General features: G+C 47.3%; 1 protein-coding gene across 3 annotated transcripts in view; it reads right to left on the minus strand.

Moving 5' to 3' along the window:
* Positions 1-19866, minus strand: part of LOC147888265 (nucleoporin (DUF3414)) — a 268450-nt gene that overhangs the window by 26603 nt on the left and 221981 nt on the right. For all 3 annotated transcript variants that reach the window (XM_087393147.1, XM_087393148.1, XM_087393146.1), the window contains 4 exons: positions 16698-16756; positions 16068-16470; positions 14326-15930; positions 13815-14022 (listed from right to left, as the gene is read on the minus strand). In XM_087393147.1, coding sequence (XP_087249273.1) covers positions 13815-14022; positions 14326-15930; positions 16068-16470; positions 16698-16756 — 2275 coding nt within the window. The remainder of the gene's footprint in view (positions 1-13814; positions 14023-14325; positions 15931-16067; positions 16471-16697; positions 16757-19866) is intronic.

Here is a 19866-nt window from a genome sequence, read left to right on the forward strand (position 1 = left end):
ATTCTCCTTCCACACATGAAAGGAGATTGGATGGATACAGTCCTGGTCTCCCTTCCTCTCAGAAACAGATTGATAAGTAGACTGTCATGTGGAGTGAACAATATACTTGATGATCATGGCAGATGACTTAGTACTTCTCATTATATGCAGTGGTTTAGATGGGAGAGAGGTCTAGCTTCCTCACTGAGTGCTTGAAAGGATTTCAAAACCTTCTAGATGATCATAGACTCATTAATAAGTAAGTCACCTAAGAGGAAGTCAAAGGAGAATTCGGAACATTGATGCAAACATACCCTTGGATTGGGTTCTTGCAGGTGATAGGCCTCGTTCTCAGTCTACTTGGCTAGGAGCCTTTACGAGATTAGGGATCTCACTTCAAGTTATAGGATTACAAGGATCAAACGGAGATGCCCTGGCCTTTGATGTTCATTCTGGGGAAGGTTGTCTAGGTCTACATATGATATACTTGTGCATATTCCATTTCAGCCCGTCAGAGTTGTAGGTCATGTGAAGCAGTGTCGTTTGGATTTAGGATGGTATCTAGACTCAAGCTAGATCACATTCCTTTGAGTTCATGGAGGATGTGAAAGCCAAGCTACCGAGCCCCAGATCGTGAAGGAGGGAAAATACATAAAGGTGCTCAATAAGCTAGAAATCCCCATCTAGATGATCCTGGCCTGTCTGCAGTCCCATAAGCAATGTAGAATAGGCTCCTTAGTAGAGAAGCGACCAATACAAATAGATTCTACTTCAATCTAATCCCTCCATGAATAGAAAGTCAAAAGAAAAGAGCGATTTTTCTAGTCCTGAGGGATTTCTTCCAAAAAGATTTCTATTAGTCAACAAAAATCCGAAAATTCTCCCAAGACCAAGCTTTTTAGGGCTAAGGCTGAAACTTCCTAGCTAAAAGGGAGGCTCTTCTCTCCATGACCTGCATCAATCCATTCCCACTCCCCTGGGTTCCCCACTGCAAATACTTTATGCGAACACCTCTTTGGGCTCTTTGATTTGACGACATTTGGTTGAGTCATAATCTCTGGATGACATCCTTGCTCTCCTTATAGACCTACACATGCGTTTGTGGATACTTCATCGGAGATTTTCGCGAGACATCGGCGTGACATATTTGGAGAGCAAGATACTCAGAGGCCTTGGATGGTTCTTAGCCCAGCCTGCACACACATTGGCTAGTATTTGGATAGATATTGTACACACCTTGATGGCCATTTGGGAGAGCATGCACGGGTCTTCAGAGGACTATTTTCCTTAGGGAGTGAAGTGGCTTCCCGTTCTTCTGGGAGTCCTCCATAGGGTTGAGGTGGCATTTAGCTCATGATTATTTGGATGGAACACCTCCATATAACCACAACCTCCAGGATCCCAAGGCCAAGAGCAGAGGGTCGAGGTCTAAGTACCACTACAAGCCCGCTCCATGGTTCACAAAACCAGCAATCCTGACAAGCTGAAAGGCAACCTCTAGAAGAATATCATCCTTGGATGTAGAGAGTACCTCCATCCCCAACGTCAAAGACTAGTGCATCTTCCCCGAGACCTCGAAGAGCGATCACCTGTAAACGAACTGCTGTCCTCGAAAAAGCTCCCATCCAAGTGGTGGAAGTAATAGGCATCTCAACTGTCCATTCCATCGGGATGGCTGCATCTATCTGTTGAATCCTGCGTGCTACCCCTCTGAGGTGACTCATGGACTGCAGTCCCCGATCCTCAGGTAGCTTTATAAAAGCCTTCCAAGTGCCTACTGTGTAGGCGGGGCCTCTCTCCCATTTAGACCACTGCATGTAATGGGAAGTGCCTAGTGGTCTGCCATGCTCATCAAGTATACTATCAATCCAAATGATCGACTGCCTATCAATCTCTTCGAGGGTAGAAGGTGGAATCCTTCAAAGAGTGTTCCTGAAGCTCCCCCAAGCTTTCAGGATGGCAGTCATCAGAGGAGAGGCAGGAGATCTGAGACGGGCGGAAGTAAAAATCCAACGAGGGCTGTCCACCCAATCATCTCCCAAGGTTGGTGTGCAAGCCTGAATGTGTCCAAAAAAGAAATCCTTCCAAGGTTCCTGCCCAGGCATGAGTCCCCTCACCACCACCTTACAAAGCAATGCCCTGCACTGCAAGTCCGGGTCAATGATATTAAGGCCTCCTTCACATGTAGGGAGAATAATGGTCTCCCAGGCCACCCTCGCTGCAACATCTGCTGTGCCATCAAGTCCACTTCATAAAAAATTCCTGACTGGTCTAATAAGCTAAGTGATGCAATCCCTAGACCGGCAGGAAGAACACACAAACCACGCGGTGGCTAAGAGAACCTGGTTCACTACTACAACTCTACATGCAAGGTTGAGTTTGGCAGAGCTCCAGAAAAGGAGCTTTTTCCTTATACTTTCTAGAACTGGGGCAAACTGCTCTGCTGGAGAGATGCCCAATCCTACCTGGCATCCCAAATACTTGATAGGAACACCCCTCTGAATCCAGGAAAAGCCAATGTCAACTCCCCAGCCTGGAGTGTCCTCATCACTAATCCAAAAGCCAAAGGATTCATGCCAATTAATGTGTGCCCCTGCAGCTGAGCAAAAAATATCCAAGGCTGTCCGGAAAGAATCAAGTGACTGCGAAGAGGCCACAATAAAAATAGCAGTGTCATCAGCCAACTCAAAGTCAAGAAGCTCTTGCTCCTGTCTAAAAAGCAATCTCAACCCAAAAAGCTCAGCCTGAGATCTAAGGAAGATACTCATACCTTCTGCCACAAAAAGAAAGAGGAAGGGGGCTAAAGGGCATCCCTGACGAACTGATCTAGAAATCTGAAACCTGTCACCCCTTACCCCTCCAATCAAAACCTCGCTGTGGGCTGATCTATAAAGGGAGGCCACCCCTCTAATCCAAGCATCTGAAAATCCAAACCGTAGAAGAGTGCCCTCAAGAAAACCCCAATCTACTCTGTCATAGGCTTTCTCGAAGTCCAGGAGTAGAACTGCCAGCCTCTGCCCGCTCTGCTCTTTGATCAAGCAAAGTTTGCAAGTGAGCCCTTGCCGCAGCAAGGCGCTCCTGTATCCAAGCATTTGATGGTCGTCTCTGCTCCTCCCTCTGTAAGGCTGCCAACTGCCGGCGAATACCAATCTCCCGCCTGAGTACCTCACCTCGCCGAGCACTAGCAACGGAGTGATAAAAGTCGTCGATACTGGCACGAGCTGTGGCCACATGTGAAGGACCGGCCACCCCCCTGCATGTGAGAAACTCCAACACTACCTCTGTGAGAGTCTCATCCGTGTATAAGGCGTCGGGGATCCTGATACTCTGAGACCGTCCTCTCAGATGAGGCTCTGAGATGGACAAAACTACCGAAAAATGGAAACACCAGGTGCAATGCAAACATTCCCCCCTCTATCAAAAGCCCAGTCACCCACATAGAATCTGTCAATCCGAGCATGGATAGGCATCTGCACCCTATGGTTCGACCAGGAAAACAAAAGTGACTGAGACTGAATATGAAATGCATCATTTGACCAAACATCTCTGCCACTAAACCTGAATAAGAAGGCATCTCAGGCTGTTCTCTTGAGGGAGTGGATACCACTTTCTCTGCCCCCTTTCTTATCAGAAGGTGCCTCAACCATGTTGAAGTCACCTCCAATAATCCACGGATCCACAACGTCATCCCACGAGAGCAACTCTTTCCAAAACAGAACACGGTCCCCTCTGTTGTTCAGAGCATAGAGGCTGAGGAAACCAACCTTACGTTTGTCAATCAGAAGTAAAACCCTTTGGGCCCTGGAGGGGGTTATGGTACCGTGTCCAATGACCAGAGGGAGAATAGAATCTGAAACTGAAATGCATGTACCTCCTCTGGTTCCCAAGGCGAGAAGCCAAAAAGTCCGGCCTGAGAGCAGCTTATCTGACTTGGAGCAATCTCTGACATCCAGTTTGTGTTCCTGAAGAAAAAGAATGTCTAGGGAACCACCTCAAACACTTGGATGGAGCTGATTCCTGATCAGCTGTCTGCGACGGCGATGAGGGATGCCGCCCAATCCCTTTGTATATTCCAACTGGCTATCCTCATCGGCGGGAGGAAGTGGGTTGAAATACCTTACCCGACTTGGTGGCGGAAAAAGAAACCTCTACCGGAGCTGACCTCCTGCCATACACACGAAATCCAAGAGGAGGAAAGTCCACAGGCGAGAGAGAGAAAGATCTCTCAAAAGGGATGCTGATAACTGGCTCTCCAAAAGTGGAGGGTACAAAATCATCATTTGGGAGGTTAAAGAGGTCCTCCAGAGCGGAAAAGGAGTTACGCTGAGCCAGTCCTGGGGAGGGGGTACGAAGGATTCCTACCAAAGCAGGAACAGAATGTAAGATCTCCTTCTCTCTGTCCAAAGAGGGAGGCACCTGTACTGGATCCTGATCAAGAAGTGTTGCGGACGAGGCGCCAACAACTTGGGCTGCTGAGGAAGGTATAGCCTAATCCAAGGGTGGAGTCGAACAAGGCTCCTGAACACTAGTCTCCTCCCGAGGCTCCAAGGGGGTAGCGTGCGAAGAGGTGGATGTGTGAACTGAAGTAGAGGGCCTAACCGCGACCGGAACCCACCGTGGGCCAGCAGAGGTGGTGCGAGGTGCAGAAGGGACTCGAGTAGCCCTAGGAGGGGGGGGAGCCCGTGTCTGAGGCCCCCGTGCCTGTGGAGCGGTAGGTCTTGCTCCTGTTCTCTGTCGTAAGCTAGTACGAGCTGGTTGCTTTCTAGGCCTCTTTTTCTTCTTTGGGCAAATCTCTGGCGAAGTGCCCTGAGGATCTGCAAATCCTGCACTGGTCTTGCCAACCTGCAACCTCAAATCTCTGGCGGAAGAAAGACCCATTGGGTCGCTGTAGCATGATGTGGTCATCTGAAATATTGGGGTCCTGGACAATGACCCTAACCCTGGGTACCCCATCCATCCTGACCACCTCAGCAGCGGAAGAGGGCTCGCCAAGAAGAGGAGGGATCTCTGCTACCACACCAAACCTCTCGCCAATAACTGAAAAAAGCAGGTGATAAACTGAGGGGAGACCAGGGAACCTGATGAAAACAAAAACTCCCTGCTTGTCCTCTTCAACTGAGAAGTAGAAACCCGGCCTGTAGCAAGTCTCTCGTGACGTCCGGGGAATCTAGGCACACTTGAAAGAAACCTCGTCCCAACAAACGAACATCCTTAAGGTGGGGGGCGAGCTCCTGAGGAAGCGCCGCAAGCATCCAATCTCTAGCTTGTGACCTAGAGGGGTGGGAGCCATGAATGCGTACGAAGAGAGTCGTGGAACACTCATGCTCCAAATCCTTTTGCAACTGCTACAGCTCTGTCTTTTGAGAAGGTGACAGTTCTCGCGGCCGGTGTGAGTGGAGACGGATTGACTGAATGGGAACCCATTCGTCAATCGAGGTGTGTTGGCCGATTCAAACACAAAATAAACACTCCCCTTGAATCAATATGTAGTGACTGACACACAAAAAAGACACGGACTGGGGTGCCAGTAGGCTAATTTTATCCTACACAAACCATCCTTCAGGCAATGACCTGAACAAGGCGTAGGGACCAAAGAAGAGACACGTCTGACAGATTGAGTGCACAAGGTATCTGACCGGGCTCAACATGGGTGAGCTATGCCCATTTAAATATGACAACTGATTAAGAGGGTATGGCGACTGATTAAGAGGTGCATAGGCAATGTGAAGAATTTCTGGACAGCATGTAATCTGGAATCAGCAGAGTGGAGATGGCTGGGCCATCGACTCGTCCTATCTAAACTCTATCCGTCCCATCGCTTGCACGCCTGCTCTCTCAATGTACTCGCTGATTGTATCTCAAGAGACGAACCATATACTTTGGCCATCATGTACTTCCTTGCCACCATGGGATCCCAATGGGTATGATGGTGTTTGTTCTTTAGAAAATAGGGAGGCCTATGCAAAAAGCTATATGAATAGGGGCTATTTCCACTTCTTGGAGGCTCTCCTAGTCCTTGGTTTTACCATCTTGAAGCTTCTTGATGGCATCCTTCAGGCAGGATATGGTTGAAGAGCATGGAAGTAGTGGGGCAAGGGATTTTCTCTACATCCGGTATGGGACATCATAGAGTGTGTCCACGTAGAATTTCTAGAGACAAGGATCCTTGACAAGGCATGGCGTTGGTGACTGCTGCTGCTCCCTGCTCCTCCTGCTCCCCTCCTCTCCCTGCTCGACTGCTGCTCTCCTCTCCCCGCCCTGCTGCTCCTGCTCCCCTCCTCGCTGCCCCCTCCCTTCCCTCCTGCTGCTCCTCCTCCCTGCTGCTGCTCCTCTCCCCGCTCCTCCTGCTGCCTCTCTCCCCGTTCCCTGCTGCTCCTCCTGCTCCCTCCTCGCTGCCCCCTCCTACCTGCCCCCTTCCCCCCCGCGCCGCAGCCTGCTCCCCCCCCGCAGCTGCTGCTGCTCCCCCCCCGCTGCAGCCTGCTGCTCCCCCTCCTCTCCCCCCTGCTCTTCCTTGCTTCTCCCCCCTCTCCTCCCCTCCTCTCTGCTTCCCCTCTCCTCTACTCCTCTTATCCCCCTCTCCTCCCCTCCTCCTCTCCTCTATCCTCCCCTCCTCCCCTGGTTTCTTCTTCTCTCTCCCTTCTTCTTCACCCACTCCTTCATCTGGAATACCCCTATTCTCTTATAGGAGGTTTCAGGAAAGCGGATGGAGTTTTATTTTTTGTGTTTGAATCGGCCAACACACCTCGATTGACGAATGGGTTTCCATTCAATCAATCCGTCTCCGCTCACACCGGCCGCGAGAACTGTCACTTTTTCAAAAGACGAGCTACAGCAATTGCAAAAGGATTTGGAGCATGAGTGTTCCACGACTCTCTTCGCACGCATTCATGACTCACACCCCTCCAGGTCACAAGCTAGAGATTGGATGCTGTCGGCGCTTCCTCAGGACCTCGCCCCCCACCTCAAGGATGTTCGTTTGTTGGGACGGGGTTTCTTTCAGGTGTGCCTAGATTCCCCGGACGTCACGAGAGACCTGCTACAGGCTGGGTTTCTACTTCTAGACTACAGGAGGATCTTTTTGTTTCCTTTTCAACAGGGATTTGACCCAGTTGAAGAGGACAAGCAGGGAGTTTCTGTTTTCATCAGATTCCCTGGTCTTCCCTCAGTTTATCACCGGCTTCTTTCAGTTATTGGCGAGAGGTTTGGTGTGGTGGCAGAGATCCCCCCTCTCCCTGGCGAGCCCTCTTCGGCTGCTGAGGCAGTCAGGATGGACGGGGTACCCAGGGTTAGGGTCGTTGTCCAGGACCCCAATATTACAGATGATCGTATCATGCTACAGCGACCCGACGGGTCTTTCTTCCACCAGAGGCTTGAGGTTGCAGGTCGGCAGGACCAGTGCAGAATTTGCAGATCCTTGGGGCACTTCGCCAGAGATTGCCCAAAGAAGAAAAAGAGGCCCACAAAGCAACCAGCTCGAACTAGCTTACGACAGAGAGCTGGAGCAAGACCTACCGCTCCACAGGCACGGGGGCCTCAGACACGGGCTCCCCCCCCTCCTAGGGCTACTCGAGTCCCTTCTGCACCTCGCACCACCTCTGGCCCACGGTGGGTTCCGGTCGCGGTTAGGCCCTCTACTTCAGTTCACACATCCACCTCTTCGCACGCTACCCCCTTGGAGCCTCGGGAGGAGACTAGTGTTCAGGAGCCTTGTTCGACTCCACCCTTGGATTAGGCTATACCTTCCTCAGCAGCCCAAGTTGTTGGCGCCTCGTCCGCAGCACTTCTTGATCAGGATCCAGTACAGGTGCCTCCCTCTTTGGACAGAGAGAAGGAGATCTTACATTCTCTTCCTGCTTTGGTAGGAATCCTTCGTACCCCCCTCTCCTAGGGCTACTCGAGTCCCTTCGGCACCCCGCGCCACCTCTGGCCCACGGTGGGTTCCGATCGTGGCTAGGCCCTCTACTTTAGTTCACTCCTCCACCTCTTCGGAGGCTACCCCCTTGGAGCCTCAAGAGGAGACTACTGTTCAGGAGCCTTGTTCGACTCCACCCTTGGATCATGAGCCTTGTTCGACTCCAGCCTCAGCAGCGCAGGTTATTGGCACCTCGTCTGCACCACCTTTTGATCAGGATCCAGTACAGGTGCCTCCCTCTTTGGACAGAGGGAAGGGGGTTTTACATTCTCTTCCTGCTTCGGTAGGAATCCTTCGTACCCCCTCCCTAGGACTGGCTTAGCGGAACTCATTTTCCGCTTTGGAGGACCTCTCTAGCCTCCCATATGATGATCTTGTACCCTCTACTTTTCGAGAGCCAGTTATCGGCATCCATATTGAGAGATCCTTCTCTCTCTCCTTGGACCTCGTGTATATGGCACAAGGTCTGCTCCGATAGAGGTTTCTGTTTCCGCCACCAGGTCGGGTAAGGTATTCCAACCCACTTCCTCCCGCCGATGAGGATAGCCAGTTGGAATATGTAGGGATTGGGCGACATCCCTCATCGTCGTCGCAGACAGCTAATCAGGAATCAGCTCCATCCAGGTGTTTCAGGTGGTTCCCTAGACATTCTTTTTCTTCAGGAACACAAACTGGATATCAGAGATTGCTCCAAGTCAGGTAAGCTGCTACCAGGCCAGACTTTTTGGCTTCCTTCCTTAGGAACCAGAGGAGGTACTTGCATTTCAGTTTCAGACTCTATTCTCCCTCTGGTCATTGGACACGGTACCATAACTGCCTCCAGGGCCCAGTGGGTTTTACTTCTGATTGACGGACGTAAGGTTGGTTTCCTCAACCTTTATGCTACGAACAACAGAGGGGACCGTGTTCTGTGTTGGAAATAGTTGCTCTCGTGGGCTGACATTGCGGATTCGTGGATTATTGGAGGTGACTTCAACATGGTTGAGGCACCTTCTGATAAGAAAGGGGGCAGAGAAAGTGGTATCCACTCCCTCAAGAGAACAGCCTGAGATGCCTTCTTATTCAGATTCAGTGGCAGAGATGTTTGGTCAGATGATGCATTTCTTGTTTAGTCTCAGTCACTTTTGTTTTCATGGTCGAACCATAGGGTGCAGATGCCTATCCATGCTCGGATTGACAGATTCTATGTGGGTGACTGGGCTCTTGATAGAGGGGGGACAGTTTGCATTGCACCCGGTGTTTCCACTTCAGACCATTTTCTGGTAATTTTGTCCATTTCAGAGCCTCATCTGAGAGGACGGTCTCACAGTATCAGGATCCCAGACGTCCTATACACGGATGAGACCCTCACAGAGGCAGTGTTGGAGATCTGGGTTTCTCATATGCAGGGGGGGTGGCCGGTCCTTCACATGTGGCCATAGCACTTGCCAGTATCAGCGACTTCTATCACTCTGTTGCTAGTGCTCGGCGAGGTGAGGTACTCAGGCGAGAGATCGGTATCCGTCGGCAGTTGGCAGCCCTACAAAGGGAGGAGCAGAAACGACCATCAGATGCTTGGATACAAGAGCGCCTTGCTGCGGCAAGGGCTCACTTGCAGACCTTGCTTGATCAGAGAGCAGAGTATGCCTTCCATGCACGGGAGTCCTTTTGGACACAAATGGGAGGGAGAGTCAATAAACACTTTTTCTCAACACTTGGTCCCAGACATAGTAGAGAGAGTGTCAGGCAGCTTTTTGACTCTGACGGCGTTTTGCAGTCCCATCCGGAAACCGTAATGCATTTAGCGACAGCCTTCTATACCTCCCTACTTTCTGTAGATCCGAACTCACAGGCCAGAGAGGTGGCTAGAGATGAAGTTTGATGCACGGTTTACCAACATAGAATTCAACACTGCTCTCTCTGACCTTTTTTAATAGCCTTTTGGGACATGATAGGTGATCATATTACTTCAGCCCTGCAGGGCATTTGGGACTCGGGTGAGATGCCTGACTCACTCACCGAGGGACTCATTCACCTTATCCCGAAAGGTGGCAACAGGAATTTTGTATCCCATTGGAGACCCATCACTCTTTTGAGCACTCTTTACAAAATCCTTGCCAAGGCGATCAACATCCGACTACAGCCCCTTCTTCCAGACCTCATCCATGATACTCAGACAGGCTTTGTGCATGGTAGGAGCATTTTTGATAATATCTTTTCCTTTTGGGAAGCCACAGAGTGGGCTATGCGGAGTGGGCAGAGGCTAGCAGTTTTACTCTTGGACTTCGAGAAAGCCTATGACAGAGTAGATTGGGGTTTTCTTGAGGGCACTCTTTTACGGTTTGGATTTTCAGATGCTTGGATCAGAGGGGTGGCGTCCCTTTAGCCAGGTTTTGATTGGAGGGGTAAGGGGTGACAGGTTTCAGATTTCCAAATCAGTTCGTCACGGATGCCCTTTAGGCCCCTTCCTCTTTCTTTTTGTGGCAAAAGCTATGAGTATCTTCCTTAGATCTCAGGCTGAGCTTTTTGGGCTGAGATTGCCCTTGAGACAGGAGCAGGAGCTTTTTGACTGTGAGTTGGCTGATGACACTGCTATTTTTATTCAGGCCTCCTTGCAGTCACTTGATTCTTTCCGGACAGCCTTGGATATTTTTTGCTCAGCTGCAGGGGCACACATTAACTGGAATAAATCCTTTGGCTTTTGGATCAGTGATGAGGACACTCCAGGCTGGGGAGTTGACATTGGTTTTTCCTGGATTCAGAGGGGTGTTCCTATAAGGTATTTGGGATGCCAAGTAGGATTGGACATCTCTCCAGCACAACAGTTTGCCCCAGTACTAGAAAGTATAAGGAAAACGCTCCTTTTCTGGAGCTCTGCCAAACTCCACCTTGCATCTAGAGTTGTGGTAGTGAACCAGGTTCTCTTGGCCACCTCTTGGTTTGTGTATTCTTGCTGGTGCCGGTCTAGGGATTGCATCAGTCAGCTCATCAGACCAGTCAGGAAATTTTTATAGAGTGGACTTGATGGCACAGCAGATGTTGCAGCAAGGGTGGCGTCCCTTTAGCCAAGTTTTGATTGGAGGGGTAAGGGGTGACAGGTTTCAGATTTCTAGATCAGTTCGTCAGGGATGCCCTTTAGCCCCCTTCCTCTTTCTTTTTGTGGCAGAAGGTATGAGTATCTTCCTTAGATCTCAAGCTGAGCTTTTTGGGTTGAGATTGCTTTTTAGACAGGAGCAAGAGCTTCTTGACTGTGAGTTGGCTGATGACACTGCTATTTTTATTGAGGCCTCTTCGCAGTCACTTGATTCTTTCCGGACAGCCTTGGATATTTTTTGCTCAGCTGCAGGGGCACACATTAATTGGCATAAATCCTTTGGCTTTTGGATTAGTGATGAGGACACTCCAGGCTGGGGAGTTGACATTGGCTTTTCCTGGATTCAGAGGGGTGTTCCTATCAAGTATTTGGGATGCCAGGTAGGATTGGGCATCTCTCCAGCAGAGCAGTTTGCCCCAGTTCTAGAAAGTATAAGGAAAAAGCTCCTTTTCTGGAGCTCTGCCAAACTCAACCTTGCATGTAGAGTTGTAGTAGTGAACCAGGTTCTCTTAGCCACCGCCTGGTTTGTGTGTTCTTCCTGATGCCGGTAGGGATTGCATCACTCAGCTTATTAGACCAGTCAGGAATTTTTTATGAAGTGGACTTGATGGCACAGCAGATGTTGCAGCAAGGGTGGCCTGGGAGACCATTATTCTCCCTACATGATGCGAAGCAGGCCTTAATATCATTGACCCGGACTTGCAGTGCAGGGCATTGCTTTGTAAGGTGGTGGTGAGGGGACTCATGCCTGGGCAAGAACCTTGGAAGGATTTCTATTTTGGATGCATTCAAGCTTGCACACCAACCTTGGGAGATGATTGGGTGGACAGCCCTCGCTGGATTTTCACATCAGCCCCTCTCAGATCGCCTGCCTCTCCTCTTATGACTGCCATCCTGAAAGCTTGGGGGAGGTTCAGGAATACTCAGGATTCCACCTTCTACCGTCGAAGAGATTGACAGGCAGCCAATCATTTGGAATGATAGTATTCTTGACGAGCATGCTAGACCACTGGGCACTTCCCATACATGCAGTGGTCTAAATGGGAGAGAGGCGCTGCCTACACAGTAAGCACTTGGAAATCTTTTATCAGGCTACCTGAGGATCAGAGACTACAGTCCGTGAGTCACCTCAGAGGGGTAGCACGTAGGATTCAGCATATAGATGCAGCAATCTTGGTGGAATGGACAGTTGAGTTGCCTATTACTTCCACCACTTGGATGGGGGCTTTTTCGAGGACATCAATTCCTTTACAGGTGATCGCTCTCCGAGGTCTCGGGGAAGACGCACTGGTCTTTGATGTTGGGGATGGAGGTTTACTTTCTACTTTGAAGGATGGCATTCTTCTTGAGGTTGCCTTTCAGCCTGTCAGGATTGCTGGTTTTGTGGACCATGGAGTGGGCTTGCAGTGGCAGTTAGACCCCGACCCTCTGCTTTTGGCCTTGGGATCCTGGAGGTTGTGCTTATATGGAGGTACACCTATCAGGTGCTTGCAGTGGGACCCAGGAGAGTGGGAGTGGATAGATCATGGGCACCGAGAGAGGGGGATTCCCTTCTTTCGTTTCACGGTTGGTAATGCCAGGAGGTTTCAGCTGAACAGTAGGGGTTGGATTCCCCCTCTAGAGCCCCCCATTGGGAAAGCTTCTTCATCACCGCAGATTTGCGTAGAAGTTTTTGGAGGCGGCTCTGGAAATCCCTCAGAAATAGAAAGATCACTCTTTTCTTTTGGCTTTCTATTCATGGAGGGATTGCAGTGAACCTGTGGAGATCAAGGTTTGGGGTTGATCCCACTTGTCCTCGATGTCATTTTACAGAGGAGTCAGTGCGACATTGCCTTTGGGACTGCAGTCAGGCGAGGACTGTTTGGAAAGGGGTTGCTCGGATACTCAGCATCTTTCGCACTTCCCCTTTCTTCATGACTTGGGGCTCGATCGCATGGTTATCTCTTACCGGGCCCAAGGTGTTTTATGAGGGTGAGCCTTCTTCTTGGGCACTCTCGGTCCGCCGGCAGGTGATAGAGCCCTGCTCTCTGCAAGATGTGCCACTTACTCCCTTCAGAGCATCTCATGTTTCAGTGGACACCTCTTGGGAGATTTGGCTAGCATTTCCTCTTGGCACATTTGGAGAGCTAGATGTACTGAGGCCTTGGATGGCACCCAGAAACACCCATCACAGGTTTTCACGGGTATTTGGATTGACACGGTTCATACTTTGATAGCCATATGGGCTAGCATGCAGGGCCCCTCACGGGCAGCCTCTTCTAGAAGGACTATATTTCTTCGAGTTTGGAGGGGTTCTCCCTTTTTCTCGGAGGTTTCTACCGCATTGAGATGGCACTATCAGCCTCAATCCTTTCTTTTTGGCTCTTGAGCTTTTCGTGCATTGCATGATGTATCCCGTATGGAGCTTGCTCTAACGGTTTTTCTTTAATACTTAATAGAAGTCTCTTTTTGCAAAAAAAAAAAAAAAAGACAAGGCATGGTGAACGCTTTATAGCTTTATCAAAAACTCCTAGAAGCTTACTGCTATACAAGACACTTGGGGATTTCTTGTCCATGGTGGACAAGAAAGAGAAAATCTTGTCTTGCAATTTTTTCTAGCCCCCATCTACAACCAGATTGTTGAAAATTCCTATCCCTTCTCAAATTTAAGTTTTCTCTGCAGACAACTTTTGCCAGAAAAGTTCATTCTGAACTATCCTGCCTAGGAAGCACACTGGATAATTGTGATTTTCGGCACTCTTTTACTAAGCATTAGTTTCAAGTAAGTAAACTTTAATTTGGTACATGGGATGCTTTTAAAATGCATTCCTGATATGTCATGTAAGGGTGATTGAAAATTCATATTCTTACCAGAAATCATGGCCTTGTACTCCTTTGAAAAATCTTCCAACCTCAGAGACAGAGGACTGATCCCACAAATGCGTGATACGCAAACCTCCAAACATAATGCTTTCTCCATTATACCCAGCAATAGCGAACACACTTGCTGTATCTCTTTTTCGAGCGATAAGCCTAAGCTCCTACTACACACTTCAGTGATTACCAACATTACTTGATCCTAGAAAAAATACCAATGTCAGCTTCTGATGTAAACTGTTCATTCCAATGCAGTATGCACTTCCCCTCCCCCCAAAAAATTTAGATTTATGCATGCTCAACTAGAACTATTTTGCCAATTCCAGAGAGTTCCAGGTCAAGATACAGTAAAAGAAACAGTCCATGACCGAAAAACATCTGGCAAGGAATTGCTGAATCTATGACTGACAGAATGTGGAATATATTATGTGCAGTGAAAGTTTCAAAAAAACCAAGGAATTTGATATTATGAGACAAAATGAGCAAAGATTATACAAGAAACAACCTGTAATCCATATAGAACTTCAGGAGCTGGGAACTCAGGCAAGATGGCATAGTTCATCATCTTTGCTTCATCTAGCTCCTTTACTGCTTCTTGTGCATGCTTGCACAAAAATTCTAGTAATAGAAGTGTAACTCTGTACACATGCAGAGCAACAGAGTCTGAGTACTGTGTTGGAACCATGCCATCTATTTCAGACTGTGCAGTTCGTACTGTAGTCAATCGAGGAAGAGCTAAAATCCCATTAGATTTTCTTGGACTTAGACAATCTATTGCGAGGCTGTTACTTCTCTTGCTAGAAGATGCACCTCTTGCAGTGACAGCAAACCAACCAGTACTGCACCCTACTATGGAAGTCTTACTATGAGCTAGCACCTCCTCATCTTTCAAAGGAGGGCATAGGAGGTATGCACCTACCCCCATGCTTATATTACGAGTGAGGCCTTCCCTAGCAATGTAAGCTAGTAGGTGAATGCACATTTCCCTGAAGTCGATTGCTGCCTTTCCTAGTAAAATCAACCACTGTGCATGGTGACGCACCAATTCAACCATTAAATGAAGGACCTGCTGTGTCTCTTGCAAGGCTGAAATTGTAGTTTGAGGGCGCTGATACCTAGCTTTTTTCTTCCCATCTGCATTTGAAAAGCATGGTGGTTGCAATGCATGTAGCATCTGCTCTTTTTGAGACTCGAAAAACACCAACGCATTTTGTACTGCTGTGCCTCCATCTTTCTCACCAAGAGAACGTACAGTAGCTGCAACAATTGACACACATAGACCCCATAGTTCATTTTTTTTCGTTCTTTTCTTCCACACACAGAAAGGTCCCTCCATTTCACCAGCAACATATGCAACCTCTTCTTTGAGCTGTTCACTAAATAACATGATATGAGCAAAGAAACCAGCTGATTGTAGGGTTTCAGCACCACCTCTGACACGTGCAAGCAATAGAAACAGGTTGAATACTTGATATACAGTATCTTCAGCCATCCGTAGTGATGATAAAGCAAAACGAATTGGGAAGTGCTTTTGCAGAATTGGCAACCATGTCTCAGGTGCAAAAAAATGTTTGATGAGAACACTAATTGCTGCAATAGCAAGATTAGAATATGCCTTCACTTCAGCAAACGAGCAAAGCACTGGTAAAAACCCCATACTTATAAGTGCAACATCTTGAAAAGCATCTCCATCACCCAGTTTTTGATTCTGTAGTTCAGTCTTTTCGTGTAACTTTTTCCCCTCACTTTGAATTTTCATAAGCTCTAAGCAAATAAGGAAAGCACCCAGCAGACTTCTCACCAAAGGCTTTTCTGAAGATTGGATGGTTGACAACAAACCCAATATTGGTCGCACACACCCCACAATTGTCCTCACAACTTTTGTGCAGATCAGTCCAGTTTGTGCTTTTGATGAAGTGTCAACAGTGCCACTAGAGAACTGTCTAACCATTCCTAGGAGCAGCTGTGATTGTGCCACCAAAAGATCAGGCAGGTACTGCGTTGAATTTCCAATGGGGCATGATAACTGTACTAAAGCTTCCAATGCACTGCACACCCCCAGGATAGAAGAATCCGACCATATGCTCTTCAGTGGTAGCCCTGCACCAACCTAATTTAAATTCAAAATGTTACCTGCCAGATAAACGGCAACGAGAAACAGCAGTTTGAATCTTTTTTCGCTCTATTAAAAGGACTGTATAAGTTGAACAATGGAGAAACAAAGGAGACACTGAAAATCAGACGTACTGCTTGTTTGTTACAGCTTGAAACAATTAGCAAATTAGTAAAAGAATCTAATGCAGAAAGCTGAGAATTTCCAAGACATAGCATCCCATTGGCACACTGCATTGCATGGACTGCACTTTCTGCTGCGGGAAGAACTTGAGTATCAGACTGAGACCACCATTCTAGTCCCAAATGTTGTCTTAGGTGTGCAGCATTGTAGACGAAACCATCACCAAAGGGTGGATGAAGCTCCTGAACTTGGGTCTTCTTATTGGAGTGAAGCAGAAATGTTGAGTCCATAGTATCCAAGAACTCTACCAAATGCTGGAAAGAGCCAGCTGGAATATGCCTGCCTGCCTCTAGCTCCCCTTGCAAGTGAAAATAAAGGTCACTCATTAAGAGTGTCTGCAATTTTCTTCCATATCTGCAGCAACAACACTCAAAAGCAAGATGCATAAATAAGGATCCTACTCCAAACTTTTAACATGTTCAGGAAGTCAATTTACATCAATTAGACCATTGCTTTCTTGAGTAGCATATGATCAAAGTTTCCTTAATGACATTACTCGCTTGAGTAGCATATGAACAAACTTTCCTTAATGACGACTATCAAATTTTATTTTTGTAAACCTACAGGGGGTCAAGGTTTACCCATATCCGTGTGATATATAATTACTTAGAAGCTTTTGGAAAGAGGAATGATCCAGAACCTGCAATGTCATATTACGAGACTGCATATAATCAGTATAGGAATTAGGAAGTATGCACCACAAGTCTTTAGTCCATGCATAACTAGCAGGAGAGCTCTGAAGCAGACAGTAACCTTTCCAATCAACATAAACAAAAGCTATAGCACATTGCAAGTTCACACACAAAACTGCAACTCCTATCTTCTGCACCGACTTTTCTAAGTCATCAATAGTGCTATCTCCATCAGAAAAGGACGTGAAACTAGAAACCTAGAGTGTAGGGGGTTCATCCTTTAAGCTATCTCATTTCACTCGGACATGTAGTTATAGGATCTTGGGAAGTCTTCCAGTTATTCATTTGCTTCAGAATGCAAACCCTGCCTGGTTATTTGTTTCCTTTTGCTAGGGACGCATTGACCTAAAGGATTATCACAAACAAAAACTACATTGAAACTGTGATATAATCATGTAGTGGTTTTAATTTGCAAATTAAATATTTTTGTACACCGAATGAATTTTTGCATATCCTTGGACTTAACTCTGATACTTCGGACATAGATGACATGCCTATTACTTGCTCCACTTGGATGGGGGCATTTTCCAGTTTGGGAGTTCCTTTACAGGTGATTGCTTTTCTTGACCCACATGAGGATGCCTTAGTATTTGATGTTTCTTCGAGGGGCAGGCTGTCCAGATCCACAGACCATATCTTGTTGGAGGTACCATTTCAGCCAGTCAAGATAGTGGGCTTCATGGAGCATGGCTCTCTTTCACAGTGGTACTTGGATCCTGACCTGCTTCTCCTCGCCCTCGGCTCATGGAGGCTCTGGCTCTATGGAGGTGTCCCAATTAAGTTTTTGCAGTGGGACCCTGGGGAATGGGAATGGATAGATGAAGGGCACCAAGAGAAGGGCATCCCCTTCTTTCGTTACACGGTCAGTAATGCCAGGAAATTCCAGCTCAGCTCTAGGGGTTGGAAGCCTACTAGAGCTCCTCATTGGGAGAACTTTCAGATTTCTGCTGACTTGCAAAGAATTTTTTGGTAGAGGCTCTGGAAATCCCACCGGAATAGAAAAATCACTCTCTTCTTTTGGCTTTTTATTCATGGTGGGATAGCAGTGAACCATTGGAGATCCAAGTTCGGAGCTGACCCTTCTTGCCCTTGCTGCCTTTCTGCTTTGGAGACAATACAGCACTGCCTATGAAATTGCAGACAGGCGAGAATCATATGGAAGGGGATTGCAAGACTTTTCAGCACTTTTGTTCGCCTACCTTTCTATATGACCTGGGGATCAGTGGCTTGGCTTACTCTTTCAGGGCCCCATGTATTTTTTGAGAGACTTGACTCCTCTTGGGCTCTTCACATCCGACGACACCTTGTGGAGTCGTGCTCTCTAGACGATGTTTCGGCCACTCTTTTCAGGGCTAGTCACTCCTCGGTCGACTCTCCATGGGAGATCCTAGCTAGCATTAAAGCATGGCACATTTGGAGAGCCAGGTGCACTGAGGCTTTGGAGGGTTCTTAGGTTCACCCTTCTCAGATCTTGGCCAGTACTTGGACAGATACGATACACACTCTGATGGCCATTTGGGCGACCATGCAAGGATCATCTCGAGCAGCCTCCTCCAGGAGAGTTACTTTTCTCAGAGCTTGGAGAGACTCACCCTTCTTTGCTGAGACTTCTACAGGGTTGAGATGGCATTTTCAGCCTCAGCCTTGCTTTCTTTCTACCTCATTCCTCTGAGGTGTTTTTATTACATGCTTAGCATGGTGTATTTCCGCACAGAGCTTGCTCTAGTGGGTTTCTTTCTTACTTAATAGAAGTATCTTTTTTGAGAGGAAAAAAAAAAAACTCTGATACTTCCTTTTCCTTTGCGTCAAAGTGTCAAACATATTGCATATTAAGAAAAGTAAAATGGATGGGAGAACTAGCAATGGCAAGTCACAAAACTGTATGTAATACATTGTGTGGGGTGAAGAATGAACTCACTCAAATATGGAAAATTACAAGATCCAAAGAGAGCCTAGATGGCCAAGGTACGCTGGTAGATGTATCTATGAATAGCCAATGAGACTGCATCTAAAACCATCTCATATCCTGTGACTAGGAAGAACATGCATCCTACACTCTATGGAATGCCTAGCCTAAACTTCAAATGTATGGATGAATAGATAAAATAGAGAGATTACAGCAACCTGTTTCCTTGACAACCCCAAAAGATCTGAATTGTTCTCATCCATCACAATTCATCCAAATCCAACAAACTTGTTAATGGGTTTCAGTACAAAGAAAATAACGAATATGTTCTCTAATTTATAAATGCCACTGTGAGAAGAAAATTCGCAGCAATCCAACTTTTCTTCAGCATAAAAGTTAGACACATTAAAGTTAAATGTGCATCAACTTTCAAGTTTGGGCTGGCGACTTTGCCTAACAATATGGATTCTGTACAAAAGCATTATGTTAAAAAAAGATTTATTTTGTGTTGCTCTACGATTATGGACAGTGCACCTCCAATTTGGAGCAAGTTCTGAAATGGAAGCTCTCCTAGTTGCTGTGTCTTCAATGGTTTACCTCCATGGATTTGCAAATGCACATGCTTGTGTGGGACTGGAGTTGAAAACCAGCACATCTGATTATGCGTATATAGTACAACTGAGGCGTGGGGCCAAAGGGCACACAGTTGGAGCTTCGCATCCAAGACTATGTGGAGAAGCTGCTGCAAAGGGATAGTCAAGGATTTAGTCTTGGATGATTGGGTTCCGAGATGACTAGAAGGCTCTCTGAGGACCCCATGCACCTTAGATTGGTCAATTCATTAGCCGTGCTCCTAGGGGTAAAGCGAAGGTTAGTGAATTAAAAAAGAACCAAAAGGCCAACATGATCAATCCATGGGAAGGGGTTATAATGTTAGCAAGTGGCTAAATATAGCAAGGAGTTTCTAGGGAATCAGGGCATAAGATTATGCGATGATATTTAATGTTAATTTGTTTTGTGACTACATAGTAGAGGTGTGAGGTTTATACGTTTGGCTGGGTGGCGAAAGTAGCTCAGACACCCGTGAGTAATTCAAGCTGAGAGAGAATCGTTTAACAGCCACAAAATAAACAAACTTGCTCATTGCAGCCT

The sequence above is a fragment of the Dipteris shenzhenensis genome, chromosome 22 (genome assembly GCF_047967505.1).
Source record: "Dipteris shenzhenensis isolate YYH24624 ecotype China chromosome 22, Dip_SZ_1.0, whole genome shotgun sequence".
Lineage (NCBI taxonomy): Eukaryota > Viridiplantae > Streptophyta > Polypodiopsida > Gleicheniales > Dipteridaceae > Dipteris > Dipteris shenzhenensis.